The following is a 16,453-nucleotide window of genomic DNA, read 5'->3' on the forward strand; positions in this document are numbered from 1 at the left end:
ATTTCCTCCTGGTGTCTGAGCAGATCCTCGTTCTTATGAGACAGTTCGTCCGTGAGAGACACAATCTGGCCGTTGGACTCACCTGGGAAACAACACGCACAGACCAACGTTGAAAATCAGCATTTTAGACACAGCGGGTTTCTCGATGTGGAAAATTAGGCGTCACTCACGGAGCTCCTTAACACAGTCGCTCACTAGTTGCTGCTCCTTTTCCTCGTAGGTGATGGTGTCGGTCTTCAGTTGACACGCCTGGAGGGGAGAGAGAAACAAGGCATGACAGTAACAAAGTATTTGTACTCCACTTCTTCCCACCTCTTGTTACATAAGAATAGACAATATGTGTTAGGTGTTATTACGGGAGGATGACTATTGAGGAGGTTCGACAACCAATTCTAGCAATCTGATTGGTTCTTAGCCGTGATATACTGAGCGTATACCACGGCTAAGAACCAATCAGATTGCTTGATTTGACTTGTCCGTTTAATAATGACTAATAAAGAGACAATATACTGCCATCAAGTCATCAGAAGTGGAGTAAAGTACTGGAGTAAGTAAACGAAGTATTTGTACTCCACTACTTCCCTCCTCTGCCTCAGATCTTATATCATGCTTTTACCTCAGATCTCAGCGCCAAGTTCTCCTCCTCCAGGTCTTGCAGTTTGCTCTGCAGATTCTCCAGCTGACTGAGAGTGGAGGAAGTTGTGTTTCCACGCAGCGCTGGAGGCTGACGTAGCGGCGGCGAAACGCTGGAGTCCGTCTCGCGTTCCTCCGACGCGCTGGCCACCATCCGGAGCAACTCGTCCTTCTTACTGAGCTCGTGTTGAAGCTGGTGAACCTGGAGGACATCATCGGCAAAGGCTGAATGATTAGGAGTTACGAGGATGGGTTAAAAGCAGAGACGGTTATCTGTTGTTAAAGATAAATAAAAGACAATACTATTCTATTCTACTATTCTAATAATAATAATAATAATAATAATATACTTTATTTGGAGAGCACCTTTCATGCACAGAGCTTTACAGAACAAGAAGACAACATAACATTAAAGATAAATACAGATAGAGAAGATCAAACATCAACCGTGATCCGAATGAAATTCCCTTGAAGTAAAGCAGACAAGAAATTAAAGTAGGTCACAATAAAACGATTTAAAAGATAGAACAAATACGGTAAAACGTGGAGAATGATACCGGTGAGAATTGAAAGTTAACCCAAATTAAAAGCCATATTAAAAAGATAGGTTTTTAATTTACTTTTAGGGTTCATGCACTTTCTCACCGATGACCTCTCCATGACCTTTACCTGATTTTTCATGACCAAAAAAAATGACTCTTTCTCAGCGGTTCCACTGAAAATGGTTTATTTGAACATGGAACAGGAAAATAAGGTCTGCATCTGAAACATGTGCCTATCTAACTAGCTTCTACAGTCTTGATCAGTGCTTCTCAAAGTGTGGTCCGTCCGTGAGCGCCCCTAGTGGTCCGTGAGTATATTAGTAACATTTCACATTTGAAATAAATAAATACATTTAAGTTTTCCGCACTCTCGCGGGAATATCTCCGCAATGGAGCGAGCTTAAGTTAAGATTTTGATTGCATGATATAGCCCAGCGCAACACCTTCGTCACACATGTTGCCACTTGTTTGTACCATTTTCAGGCGATTTGTAATCTGTTCTAGAAAAACGATGTGAATTTGGATATCTGTGGAGTTAGGTGGAGTTATATGTATTATTTTTCTGTGTTTGTGTGAAGCGTCTTTGAGCAGTGGGAAAAGCGCGATAACAATTAAACGTATAATTATTATCATTATATAAGGACACACTCATCACTCTCCTTTTTGTGCGAAAGAAAGACGAAGAAAGGTAGGCCTTTCTCAAATCAGAAATGTCTGTTAAAGTGTGATTTAAATACCTGATCAACTGTCTGTGCTAGCTGCTCCTCAATGGCTTCATTTCGTTCCTGCAGAAGATGGTTTCTCTGCAGAAGAGACTGACCGATGCGAGCCGCCAGCTCCAAGTCTCGGTCTCGCTGTCCAATAAAAAGCGCAACGAGTTCAAAAAACAAAAACAAATGCTGCTCATTACGACAAAAATGAGGAGAACTCACCTCGGCCAAAAGGTGCGAGACCACGTCGATGTCATTGTAAGCTTTGGTCATCTGTTCCACTCGATCTCCACTGAGGACTGGACAGAAACGTCATATTTTACTTTAAGGAGACACAAGACAAGCAGACACACACATGCAGTCCATCATGCGTGAAGGTAACACTTTATATTAAGGTATTCACCTAACATGCATACTAGCAGCATATTGGCTCTTAATTAGTCATTAGAAAACACTTATTAATGCCTAATGTGTCTTGTTCATAAAAAATAAGCTACCAGTTTGTCTCCAATATGTTAATTAACAACTAGTGGATGGTGAATAAGTGTACCTTAATATAAAGTGTTACCAAAGTGAACATGAAATCCCTTTACTTCCTACTTAATCAAATGTCCTGACCAAAGGCAGACACTTCCTTAGCAGCCAAATGGCAATTATAGCACTTTCTATTCCCTTTGATGAAATGGCTCCACAACAAAGCAATGTGGATATAACAAAGCCACAGTAGCACTACACACTGTACACACACTATAGAGATATAAAGAGACGGCACACACACTGTGTACAGTTAGTTATAAAGTGCTACAAGCTTTCTACTGAGGCAAAAGTTGACCTAAACTACGCAGATTTCTTGCGGTCATTTACATGCAAAAGCTCACTGGAGCTAAATCAGGGGTGTCCAAACTACGCGAACAATTGCAGCCCGTTGTCCATTTGGAATTGGCCCAAATCAAATTCAAAAAGTATGAAGGAATATGGCCCACTTTTCAGATACATTCAAGTTTAAAACATTTCCTAACAAATCTTAGTTATTGGGCTTAGTACGTCTTAGTTATTGGGCTTAGTACGTCTTAGTTATTGGGCTTAGTACGTCTTAGTTATTGGGCTTAGTACGTCTTAGTTATTGGGCTTAGTACGTCTTAGTTATTGGGCTTAGTACGTCTTAGTTATTGGGCTTAGTACGTCTTAGTTATTGGGCTTAGTACGTCTTAGTTATTGGGCTTAGTACGTCTTAGTTATTGGGCTTAGTACGTCTTAGTTATTGGGCTTAGTACGTCTTAGTTATTGGGCTTAGTAAGTCTTAGTTATTGGGCTTAGTACGTCTTAGTTATTGGGTTTAGTACGTCTTAGTTATTGGGCTTAGTACGTCTTAGTTATTGGGCTTAGTACGTCTTAGTTACTGGGCTTAGTACGTCTTAGTTACTGGGCTTAGTACGTCTTAGTTATTGGGCTTAGTACGTCTTAGTTATTGGGCTTAGTACGTCTTAGTTATTGGGCTTAGTACGTCTTAGTTATTGGGCTTAGTACGTCTTAGTTATTGGGCTTAGTACGTCTTAGTTATTGGGCTTAGTACGTCTTAGTTATTGGGCTTAGTAAGTCTTAGTTATTGGGCTTAGTACGTCTTAGTTATTGGGCTTAGTACGTCTTAGTTATTGGGTTTAGTACGTCTTAGTTATTGGGCTTAGTACGTCTTAGTTATTGGGCTTAGTACGTCTTAGTTATTGGGCTTAGTAAAAAAAAGCCCAATAACTTATTTGTATACCAAGCTTGAAATCATCATATTTCCCCTTAATAAGCAATCTGAGGCTTCTGTTTTAAGGAAGGAGCTGCCAACACAATGAAACCCTATAGAGAGCTGTGATGTATGCTGTTGGTATCAAGCCTAATGTACCTAACTACATTGGATAGTTTAACGATAGATAACTTATTAGGCAATATACGTCACCTCTAGTGAGTGGCCCTGCCCTTCATGCACTTTTTCTGCATGTGGCCCTCAGGGAAAAAAAGTTTGGACACCTCTGAGCTAAATGAAGTTGCAGAGATGAACAAAAGAGAGAGAAAGATACCTTTGGAGAGGCTTTGAGAGCCGGGGTGGGAATGAGAGGAGGGCTCCAAAGCAAGATACGCTAGTGAGAGATCGGAGACAGAGAAGAAGGGAACGTTTAAAAAGGTGAAGGGGTCGGAAAGATAGAAAGAAAGGGGGTGAGAAGCTGGAGGTGAAAGCGGCTTCTTTTGTAACATTAGTTTGTCTACACATCGACTAGCTTGCACCACTTTTAGCACCTGAGTGGGTTTCACCAGCACTGCACCGCTCCTCTTTCCACCTGTTCAAAGAAAAGTGGTAACTCTAATCATTGAAACATTGCCTTTTAGTAAATAACAGAAGGAGGAGTCTCTCTGAAGCAGAGACGATGCACCTTTCGAGCTGAAGGGTCTTTGAGCAGGTTTTCTCTCAGTGGTCGTGCTGTTGTGTTAAATGTTTGTTTTCCATGTCTTGATATTTGTCAAACTTCAGACTTGATGCGACCATTAAAGTATTATCGTATGGTATCCAGATACTATCCACTGTTGTTGCATTTTGGGGGTTTGTTCCCTTGTATTTCCACTTAAGTAAGAACTCTTCAAGCTGGCTTTTAATGTGTGATTGATGTTTTATCGCTTGATTTTAATGTGATTGTTACTATATTTAATTGTTGTCCTTTTCTTTTTTTCTGTAAAGCGACTTTGAGCACCTGTAAAAGTAAAAGAGCTTATATAAGTATGCCTATTATGGCGCATTTCCACTACAGCGCGGTTTAAGTCGTCTTTGGTTGCGTTTCCACTCGGCGTAGTTCCGGCTAGCGGGTACTTTTTCACAGTTTTCTGGCTCTCCAAAATCGGGCTGAGTATGCTAAACTGGTGAGAGAATCGCTGGCAACTACAACAAAATGAACATATTTGACCGTGATTTAATTGTAATACACGTTTCAAAATGATGCCGAAGTAACAACACACTGATACCGGTTAGTAAAAACCTGAATTAATGCTTTGACAAGTCTGCAGACAGACGGCAGAGAAACACCCTTTAAAAATGCGTGCTTTCTAAATGTAGCTTGGCTAAGCTAACGTTATATATGCTCCGACCGTCCACCCTCACAACAACGACCTACAGACATAAATAAACCAGCGACTGTATTCGCCATGACACAGGCAGTCTGTGGTTTGTACTTGTTTAGCTTCCGTCTAGTTTCTGAACAGATATGAGGAGCTGTGAGCGCTGAGGGCTAACGGCTAACAGCTAACAGCTAACTGCGTTACCATAGTTACTGCCCCAGTTCCTAAACTGTAATGGAGGCGCAGCAGAAAGTACCGTACTAAGCCGAGCGAGGCCCTGCAGTGGAAAAGCGCCATACATGTGAATTCCCCCTCTGTGGACTAATAAAGGTATTCTGATTCTGACTAAGAGACTCTTTGTATTCCACAAATTGAAATGCTGTAAAACACGTACATTCAGTGGCGTCACAAACTACATTTGAGCAAGAATTAAAACGTATTAAGCAGAGCTAGAAAGCCTTCAGCAGCTGCTCAAATGAATACAGGCTGTCGTCGAGTAATCCGAGGCTCACAGTGACCTCTGGATCTGGACCGTGCGCCAACAACGTTTAAAAATAACCTTTAACCAGTAGAGCTGTCTTTGTTGCACGCAGGAAGACGGCTACTGACACACACAATGCATACAATCTCTCACGTAGCATTGACGTCAAGAATCAAAAGACGTAATGTACACACACTAGTGCTGGTTGTAAATACATTTATTGACAGCAATAAACTACATTATAAAAGCAAAGTTCAATGAGTTTCAATATGTGGTGTTTTAGCTCAATATTCTGGTTGTCAGACAGCTTGCATACTGACAGTCAATTAGTGACTAGATTAGTGACTCAATTAGTGACTCGTGCCAAAAACCAGACATGTCTTCATTTCTCAAAGACCACCACGTGTATGTTAGCATGCCATGACTGTTTAAGTACATCACTAAGCACTATAAATAGATCTAGCTTGATTGTGCACAGCAGGTACATGAGACCTTGACTTCCTTACTGTAACCCTTCTCACACACGTGCAGACACACACACACACACACACACACACACACACACACACACGGAAATGAGCTATTAGCTATAATCTGGCATAATTCATCTCTTCTCTTTTCTGAGATTAATGTATTTGTATGCACGGTCCTCTTTGAAATACAACACACACACACACACACACACACACACACACACACACACACACACACACACACACACACACACACACACACACACACACACACACACACACACACACACACACACACACACACACACACACACACACACACACACACACACACACACACACACACACACACACACACACACACACACACACACACACACACACACACACACACACACACGTCCGGATATCATCAGTAATTCAATTAATATAACGGTTAAACGACTCGATAAATGACCCTTTTCCCAACACACATTTGATTAAATAAGCTGTAAACATTTACATTTCAGTCAAATGTGTTTTTTTTTGGACACGACGAGAAGAGTTTGTATTTTGAGAAATGTATATTGTTATTATTAATAGCAGATATTACAGTGGAGGCGTTTCTTGTATATCCTCTGTGGTGGGAAATCAGCTGCAGACAGGAAGTCCCATCTATCCAACTGTTGTATCACTGCTCACGCATACCAAACATTTTTGAATGTAAACACGCTTCAGACTTGCCTACTTCCTGTCTTTCAAGGAACACACACTACAGTGAACACACACACACACACACACACACACACACACACACACACACACACACACACACTTCCTGTCTTTCAAGGAACACACACACACTCTTTCTGCCTGACCTTGTCACCTACACTCACCCTCCACAGCGAAACTGTCATACATCTCCTCATTGTGAATGTTGAAAACCGGCATGGTCCGAATCCTCTCTCGACAGTTCTGTCTTCCTTCTCTATCAAAACCCCTCCTCCCTTTCCCCTCCTCATCACTCTGTCCCGTGACTCTGACTTTGAACTACACTTAACCCTTAATTCCTCGCTGTCTCACACACACACACACACACCGGACACACACACTGTCAGAGCCGTCTGATACAAACAAGCACAGTGAAAATAGGCGTAATGACAACCCTGTGGTAAATCCGTATCCAAAGCATCTGCTCACTGATTTAAAATAACTCTCAGGCTACTTCACGGCGACACAAGCTCAATATTTTTAATAGCAACTGTGCTTTTTAAGTGATATCTGTCGTGTCAAATGATCATATAGTCATTTAAAACATATAGTCTTATTCTCTGATTGTGTAAATTGTGTTTTTCGTCTTGTATGTGTTTAACAGAGACGTATGTTAAGGCTTTCATTTCAGGAGGAAGTGTACCACGTGGATTTACAAATGGTTAAGGACGAGGAGGTTTGATGTTTAGATGATGCCTAAGGGAATTTAAGGGTGGGACCAGTTGGATATTCTCTCTTCTATATAGCGAGACTGTAAGCTGTGAGAACTTCTCGATGCTCTGACGGTACGTCCACACGGCAGCTTGACGGTACGTCCACACGGCAGCTTTAGACGACTCTTCCACCGCTTCTCTGCCCGTTGACTTTGAATGGGGATGACGTCACTTTGCCTCGCTTTTCGCCGCACTGCATTGTGGGGGAGCGAAGCGAAGATTTCCAGGATGTCCAGGATTCAAAAGTTGAGCGATGTTCAACTTTTGAAGCTGAGCTGGAAGCGCCAGCCAATCAAACACGTTTATGCAAATCTGACCGTAGAAGCGCTAGCCAATCAAACCGCGTGTAAGCAGGGAGAACCAGACCGCAGTTCATTTCCTCATATTCCAAACGAGAAGTTCCGGTAGCAAATCACCCGGTTCTTTACGACCAGAACTATTACCGGGATACAAACCGGAGGAACCGGCATGGAGGGAGGAGGCAGAGGCAGTGGGGGAAACTGGTAGGTTTCGCCTGTTTGGGGAGTTTATATATATATATATTGCTCGCATAAAATCCCCGGGTTTTTTGCTTTGTATGTCGGGGGCGGGAGATTCATGTGATTGGTTGTTGGTCGCAAAAAATCCCCAAGCTCTCAGACACGCCCAGCTCCAAGACTTTCAAGATGTTTTCAAAGCTGCTGTGTGGACGTACCGTTAAGCTGCTGTGTGGACGTACCGTGAGGATGAAGTAGCTCCGTTCCTACATTTGGGATCGATTTCCCTCGTATATTGACTTTCTTTATTACTTTATTAAATATAACAAAAGAAACACTTTGTCCGTGAATCATTTATCCGTTTCTCTTAAGAATGTCCTCCACAATATCCAAATGGGCACTTACTCATGTAGCGGAAGGTCTCCTCGGCCAGCATGGGGGAGATGGCAGTGAGTTGTCCGGTGCCGTCGTCAGGAGAACATCCCGGAGACACCGCCCAGTCCTGGCTGTCCGACAGGTAAACTGATCCAGAGTCAGCCGAACCGGAGCCCATCGAGCCGAAGGTCTTCCCGCTGCTGCCCAGCCCCTCATCTGGGGTCAGAAAACACTCAATGTCAGAGATGGGAAAAGTACACACATCCTTAACTCAAGTAGAAGCACAGATACTCAAAAATACTCTCGTGAAAGTAGAAGTACTGACTCTAATTATGGTTTTACATTGTATGTGTTCCCTGTACAGCTCTTTGGCCAACTGAGGTGGTTTTAAATGTGCTATATAAATGAATAAAGTTGATAAGAAAAAGTCCAATAACTTATTTACGACCAAAGCTTGAAATATACTGATTTAATGTACCAACATTTGATTAATTTCGCTGACTTATAACTTCACTTATGAAGCAATATACATCACCTCCAGTAAGCCCAGCCCTTTGTATATTTCCCTGTATGTGTTGACAAGTATAGTCTCTGGTTTTATACACACTCTTAGCTCCGTACCCGTCTCAGTGCTCGACTCCTTCTTCTCCACCGCTCGGGGTTTGACTTCAAACATGTCCTCTCTTTTGGAGTGGCGACAAACAGCTGGACAGGAAACGGGAAACGGCTAAAGCTGTGACATCACATCCTGTTCCTGCTGTGGTGGGCGGCGACCCGCGCACACCTTTACCTGAGGAGAGTCATCAATAATAAACATCTTAAATGTGAGATTATATCATTCAAGATGCAAGGCTTTCATTGTCATGTGTACATCGCTGGTAGCTACAGTGTAGACATTACGTTAGATGTTAGACGCTTTTATCCAAAGCGACTTACATACTCAGTACTGTGGCCAATCCCCACAGGAGCACCTTGGGGTGAAGTGACTCAAGGACACAACGACATGCTGACTGCAGTGGGGTTTGAACCTGTGCCCCCCTGACCCCAACGCACAACCCACTGCGCCACACGCCTCCCTATCAATGAAAATCTTAGGTCACAGCTCCTCCAACAGCGCAACGCAATAAAACAGATAAAATAGTGCAAGTAAATGCAATAGAATTTAATATAATAGAAATATCATCTTAAAGTTACACAGTATGTATGTATGCGTTTGTGCTGCAGTATTTATACCCAAAATCAGTGTAAGATAATGGTCATGAAGAGTAATTTTGCTGCTAACCCCTAGTACATCTATGATATTACTCAAAACATCTAAGGTATTTAAAGTATATTTAAGTATGTATATTTATTTACACGAGCACAAAGCATACCAAACGCTGTATACAGTTTTTCCATGTCCTCCTTTCTCTCTCTGTTTTAATCCAATGCAACATTTATATATAAATAAATAAATAAATAAATAAATCAAAAAATCAGTTTTTAGGGACGGCTGAAGGGGAGATCGATCCCTCCCACATCCTGTAGCAGATCTCTTCCCACCAGAGAATTGGAAGAATAAACGAGCAGCTGTGGACAGTCGCTTCTGGACAGTATGGTGCTGTAATTAGCTAGATTTCTTTTCACATCTTTAGTCTCAATTTCAGTCTGTTTTGATATATATATTTTAAATTTAAAATGTAAAACAACCTGCTTCTGCTGGAAAACATGTTTAAAAACTGGCCAAATCCAGCAATTCAGTATTGCACATCGATAACATTTTGTATAAAAAAGAATACGCAAAATGTAGGCAGAAAGCACTTCGAGATTTGTCTTGGCAGATGAGAAGCGCTATATAAATTAAATATATTATTATTATTATTAGAAAACAGCAAGATATCCTGATTTTAAAGACATTCGTTTGCCCCAAAAAGCAGGACCATAATGCAACTGGATAGCATCTTCCCTCAGATCGACCGTGCCTAAAGATACAGTCACTATCTGAAGAAAGGCATTCATCGATTTCACAGTACAGTAGACAACGTATCATGTTGTGTGTGTGTGTGTGTGTGTGTGTGTGTGTGTGTGTGTGTGTCAGTAGGAAGGCCTGAGGGAAGACAGAGTCCTTCATCCTCTGCTTACGTAACACTGGAGCTCTGTGGAGATTAATGTGACGGCACTGAGCCCAACATGACAGTGGATTAATAATAGTCACATAACGTCTAAGTGTTATTTCATTGACTGAATATTACAAATATGAATCGTCTTTATTGCGCGGTAGGTGCCACTTACGTTGGTGCAGCATCTTGCTAAGGCACGCTTTATTCTTCTGTCTGTGAGTCCTCTCATTACACTATGAAGCTTGTGATGCAGCGGAAAGGATTTACAGCAGCTCTGACTTGTTGTCACACACTTTGCTGTGGCTTGAAAACAGCTGGGGAAAACATCCAGACCACAAACTGGAAACCACCACTTCATGTTCGTTTAGTACACAGTCACGTCACGAGCTACCCACAACACTCATGCAACACTCGCCATATATATATAAATACGCCATTTTCCTGGAGGTGCAAATATCCTGGAAGTGCAAATATAAACAGCTAGCTAACGTAGCAATGCAGAGCGCACTCGTTTTTTTTTCTGAATTAACGACCGAAGAAATCGCTGCATGTCTTCGGATTACATCTCTGGACTTGAGGGGTGTGCTCGAGGTCGGTACCAGCGTGAACTAGAGCTGTGTGGGTTGTCCGATTGCCTTTACAGACTGCGTTGATTTTGGCTGCGTCTCCGTCTATCTTCTGGAAGCACCAGGTGAACACCCCACTTGTCACAATAATATTATCATGCCATTGCATACATGTGGTCTTTTAGAGTTGACTATATTGATTAAGGCAATAGACTATGATATTCAGTACAGGAAGCTGAGCAACACCTAGATGGTGTACGGCTGCTTGCACCTCGCGTAAAACGGCGGATACCGGAAGTACGGTGTCGCCCTCGGCCCAATACCCGTATGCGTGTGTGAAAGAATAAGCTGTGAAATGTTAGCATAGCCACAAGATGGTAACTGGGAAACACAGACAAGACTATGGGCCTTTTGTTTTTAGGTACGTAGGTAATTTTGAGAAACCAGCTCGAGTGCGCTAGAATTAGAAAATACACAGCCGGAAGAAATCTGCCACTTCCTCACAGAGCCCCTCCTCCAACACACACGAACGCGCACATGACCAACGAGGGCACGAGATCAGTCTGTGCCCCGATGGAAGGCTGACAGGCAGGCAGGCCATCCAGTTACTTTAGCCGGCTCAGATGATTGGTCGTGCTTTTCACAGCGCCACGGCTTCCACAGATGATATGTTTTAATGGATTTGTTGTCAAAGCACTTCAGATATTCATCGCTATCGGGATGTTGAGAGCATTCCATGGAATATAACAACAAGTGTATCTCGAGCCGGTTTCTTACCTACCCCCTCTTTAAGGGCCGTAATCAGAACCAGATAGGATGTACTGGGAAATGTTTGCAACAAAACAAAAGAAGGCCTTGCACATAAGTAGAAATTAAAGAGTAGAAATAAACAATACTAGTATTTAAACATCTCAAAATAGAATTAAATCAGCATTAAAAAGTAGAACATATATACAGTAGGACGTGAAGCTCAATAAAGCACAGTTTAAACAACGTGATTTTGTCACAGCTGCTTACATCAGACTCTCCCTTCACTTCGAATCTTCTCATTCAGCTGATCCAAAGTGACCTCCAACAAGTGCAGCCGGCGGGACATCAGGATCTGAACGCTAAAAAAACTCGCTGTAGCTGCACACATGTCAGATTCGTCACTGGATATGAGGGCTTGGTATTCAATGAATATGACATTGAAAGCAGCATGTGACCTTGACTGTAACATCAGAAAACTCAACAGCTTAATGTGGCATCACACAGCCCAAATAACCTTCAACAAATACCACTCAAATAGTGAAATATTAAAGACACTAGTTGTAATAATCTCCAGGTGCTGCTTTCTATTTGGGCGCAACGTCAATATATGAAAAACATTGGCAGACAATGTGAATTAAAGTCGTTACTTTTGTTGACTAACGAGACTTTGCACACGGGGCGGTCAACTTCACGAAGCTAACACTTACTCTACATGTTTATTTTAAGATATTATTAGGGATAGCTGTGACTATGACAGCCAGTTAAATACAAACAGATTAAAATGTACCACTGTGTCGAGGAACAGTAGTTCTTATATGGTCTTTAAATAATGATTCAGCATCTCAAAACAATGTACTTTGATTTAAATCCAATACATACTTTGGTTTTAGACCCACCCGGCTACTACGGTATTATTTTGGGGATATCCAGTCAATACTTTTCTCTTAACATTGTATATTATCCATAGATTTGATGTGTTACTCCTTTTGCAATGTATTTATATATAATCCAATGCCAATATTTGTATTCAGTATATTGTGTATTGTTGAGATACTCTAGGAATATATGTATTTTCTATTGTGTATATTTGCGGTTAATGTTTATTATATGTGTATGTTATTGCTAATACTGTATATGTAAAGTTACCATCAAACCTACAAACCTACAGACTGTTGTCATATCCTCAATTTAATATAGGATTGCATTTAACAATGTATTTATCTGAATATGTATTGACTACAATAAACATTATTTTTGATTTATCCTGGTATGTTTTTGTCTATTTTAACATGTATACAGACTCCTGGATTTACTTGGTCACTTACAACAGTCTCAGCTTACTGTATTATTCTTATCTGACATGGTTTACTTGAATCTGCTTTATTTTAGTCGCTATTTGTACTGCTTTTTAAACGTGTATTGTTTACGTCTTATATAACGTTGCATTAATGGAGCAGCTTAATATTTGCATTGCATATCTACACAGTAACGTCTGTGCATGTGAGAATGAAGCCTTCGCATTTGTACATTGCAATGATTATGTGTATTAAGCATCATGTGTTCCCTGTGAAGGGCGAGGGGTATGACAGCTTCGCGATTGCATCATTAAAACGCATGGAGCCTTAAATCACTGCGGACATTGCACCGCATGTCAGATTGTAATACACACTTACCTTAAATCGAGGTTTCTCCGCAGCATTGAGCGATCTCAGTGTTAAATACGGTGTGAATCCTGTAAAGCGAAACCTGAAACAATGGAGCGGAAGGGAGGGAAGTGACAAACACCACGCGAGTCATCAACGTGCAGCACGTGTGATGACGTATTTAACACGCGTTTTGTAGTTTTTTGTTTTTGTGTGTGTCTCTTACGTTTTTCTTTTAAAATGCCGTGAACAATTATTCCAAAACATCAGAAAAAGGCACTTAGCATCGCGGTTCATTATATGTATTCAAAATGGAGGGCGTTATGAACAGAAAACCAAATTAGAGAATTGTAAAAGTAAAATTGTTTTTTTTTACACAATTTAATTATTTCTATGATATCATGTCATAAGGATATTTTTTCTAATTTATTTTATATATACTGGATTTGCAGCATCCAGTGTTATTGACTGGAAACGTGAAGGTTTGTAAATGACTCTTGATTAATAAAGTTTTTTTTCTTCAAACAACACCGAGTCATCCACGTGCGACATGTGGGTGTGATGACGTCTTTATCACGCGGCAGTAGTCTGTGTCAAATTAAAAAGAAGATTATTGTTCGCGTCGGTTTGGACTTTCTTTGCACTTCGCAAGTCTTTTTGCACCAACACGTGGCTTTGGATAACAGCCTTACATGTGTAACCAGTTTGCGTCGAAGTGACAGATTTGACAGCAGAAGGTAAGCAGCCTTTTCTCAATGCATCAAACACAATGTAGATATTCTTTAATTAACTCAAAGATTGAAGCATGCACATTCATTACAAGCTGCAAGAGCATGCATGGGAGAAACCGAAATGTGAACGTGTTAAATCTAGTGTGTTAAAACAGTGTCTCCCGAAATTAGATTATTAGCCTCGGACTAAGTAGCTGGCTGCAGTTACTCCTAACCTTGAAGTGGAAGTGAATTGATTTTAAAAGAAAACAAACATATCAATCGTATTTAACTCCAATGGACAGCTTCCCCCCCCATCTATGTATATACTCGCATTTTAGACTATGTTACTAACTGTATATCTGTAGACTTGGTATGTCTTAAATGTCCGGTAACGATGTATTAGAACGAAATCTAAAATGAAAATGGTAAATAAGTAATCTGTATGTCAAATATGTCTTGTATGTCTTAACATTTAAATGATATGATGAATTGGAAATGGGGGACCCGATGTAAACAAGACGAAAGTCTTTCTCTGGTCTGCATACCCTTAACAATTGTATTTTTTGAGCTGTACTGTACCCAATATACAAGCTGTTAATAAACTTTTCAATCAATCAATCAATCAACGAATGATGCGTTTGACGTTTAGTAGGAGGGTAGGTAAGTAGGAGGGTAAGTAGGAGGGTAGGTAGGAGGGTAGGTAAGTAGGAGGGTAAGTAGGAGGGTAGGTAGGAGGGTAGGTAGGAGGGTAAGTAGGAGGGTAGGTAAGTAGGAGGGTAGGTAGGAGGGTAGGTAAGTAGGAGGGTAAGTAGGAGGGTAGGTAAGTAGGAGGGTAGGTAGGATAGATATATAGATGGATAGATATGTGATTGATCCCAAGTGTGTTCAGACATTAAAATACAATACTTAAAATACTTTAAAAAGTTGAAAAGAAAATGAAAAATATATAAACAATACAAACAACACAATATAAAAATATTTTGGATAATTAAAATAAAAAGTCAAAAATACCACAGGATCCTAAATACTACAGGAGATACTATAAGAAAGGAGAAACTCAAACTGTGTGGTAGGTGGGTAGGTGGGTAGGTGGGTAGGTGGGTAGGTAGGTAGGTAGGTAGGTAGGTAGGTGGGTGGGTAGGTAGGTAGGTAGGTGGGTGGGTGGGTAGGTAGGTAGGTAGGTAGATAGATGGATAATTTTGACAGCTATTGTAAATAACAACATTTCTTGGAAACAGAATAAAATACAAATATAATAAACATTAAACAAGTGACCCTAACCCAGCCAGAAGTGAGTTGTTGTTGTTGTTGTTGACAGCTGATTGAATATGTTAACTTATCACAGGAATATTTATTAACCAAAGACTGTCTCCAGACTCCATTCACCATTTCTCTCGCTGATGTCTGCTGGTGAATTGTTGCGATATGTCTGTTTCCTCGTGTCTTAATGTTCGCTCCCCCTCCCAGTCTGCAGGTCACCTGGTGCAGGTATGCTGCAGGTTGACGGATGAACTGTTGGATGGATTCATCGATCCATTCGTTTGTCTCCGGTCCCACTGCTGCTCCTCCTCCCTCCGTCCTCTCCCTCCACTGCTGTCCAGCTCCTCGGCCAGTGAGCGGATGAATGCCAAATCTCGTGATTGCACCTTCGCCCAAAGGACTCCATGTCTTTCTTGGTAAGCATTTCACGCTGCATGGGTTTTTACTTCGTCGATGTCAAGTCACAAATCAGCTGCTGAAGGTGGGATAAGGAAAAATGCTATCGGTCTATTAAGTTTATTATAACTTAGATATCAGAACGTCAGATATCAGATTATACGTATAGTCTTAACCACCATGGCATCTGCAGTTATGATATCGATTTGTTTGTACCTGCCATGGTCATTTAAGCACAAATCTTGAACAAAAATTCGATGTGTTTTGGCTGGAATCTGATCTTCTGCAGTCCTATGGCTTAATTTCTATATTTAATGTTAAGGTAGGAGAAGACTACTTTTCCATGTGTACAATAACAAAAAAGGCTAAATATCAGAAGCACAACTATGCATTAGATACACTCGCCTTTTATTACACATAAAGATCTTGATTTTGCCATTTCAGATACATCTTATGATATTAGACTTTCCATCTGCCTCTCTCTATTATCGAGCTCTCTCACCACTTGAGATGAATGCCTGTATATTCCCAGATGCTTGCTTTCCTCAAAAGCAGCGTATCACGTTCCACTTCACTCCTACATTTCCCGTAAGGCATGTTTCCTTCCCTCCCCTCCTTCACTAGGATTGTTCCTGCATTTCGCACACTCAAGTCCAGCCATTGGATGTAGAGGAGCGCTATGAGGACATCAGCCACCAGTTTCTGGTCAGTATGCTCCTCCATCATTATTCAATTGAGTCGCCAAGAGGCTAAACTTGGCTTTATGCGGTGATGCGTTTT

General features: G+C 41.1%; 1 protein-coding gene and 1 long non-coding RNA gene across 3 annotated transcripts in view; one reads left to right on the plus strand and one right to left on the minus strand.

Annotated features, from left to right (window-relative positions):
- Positions 1-13,448, minus strand: part of trak2 (trafficking protein, kinesin binding 2) — a 27,243-nt gene extending 13,795 nt beyond the window's left edge. Inside the window, exons 1-9 of one of the 2 annotated variants that reach the window (XM_034079264.2) lie at positions 13,335-13,448; positions 8,868-9,036; positions 8,277-8,462; positions 3,952-4,011; positions 2,108-2,184; positions 1,913-2,029; positions 617-835; positions 171-249; positions 1-82 (exon numbers count right to left, since the gene is read on the minus strand). The exon at positions 1-82 is cut by the window's left edge and continues 49 nt beyond it. In XM_034079264.2, the coding sequence (XP_033935155.1) occupies positions 1-82; positions 171-249; positions 617-835; positions 1,913-2,029; positions 2,108-2,184; positions 3,952-4,011; positions 8,277-8,462; positions 8,868-8,922 (875 nt within the window). In that variant the 5' untranslated portion in view covers positions 8,923-9,036; positions 13,335-13,448. The remainder of the gene's footprint in view (positions 83-170; positions 250-616; positions 836-1,912; positions 2,030-2,107; positions 2,185-3,951; positions 4,012-8,276; positions 8,463-8,867; positions 9,037-13,334) is intronic. The other variant, XM_034079265.2, reaches the window with a different exon arrangement.
- Positions 13,449-13,855: 407 nt separating this feature from the next.
- On the plus strand, positions 13,856-16,429 carry LOC117443299 (uncharacterized). The gene is made up of 3 exons (XR_004551653.2): positions 13,856-14,041; positions 15,485-15,693; positions 16,298-16,429. It is a non-coding gene; the product is annotated as an uncharacterized lncRNA (long non-coding RNA).
- Positions 16,430-16,453: the final 24 nt, after the last annotated feature.

Source organism: Pseudochaenichthys georgianus, unplaced genomic scaffold, assembly GCF_902827115.2.
Source record: "Pseudochaenichthys georgianus unplaced genomic scaffold, fPseGeo1.2 scaffold_578_arrow_ctg1, whole genome shotgun sequence".
Taxonomy (NCBI): Eukaryota; Metazoa; Chordata; class Actinopteri; order Perciformes; family Channichthyidae; genus Pseudochaenichthys; species Pseudochaenichthys georgianus.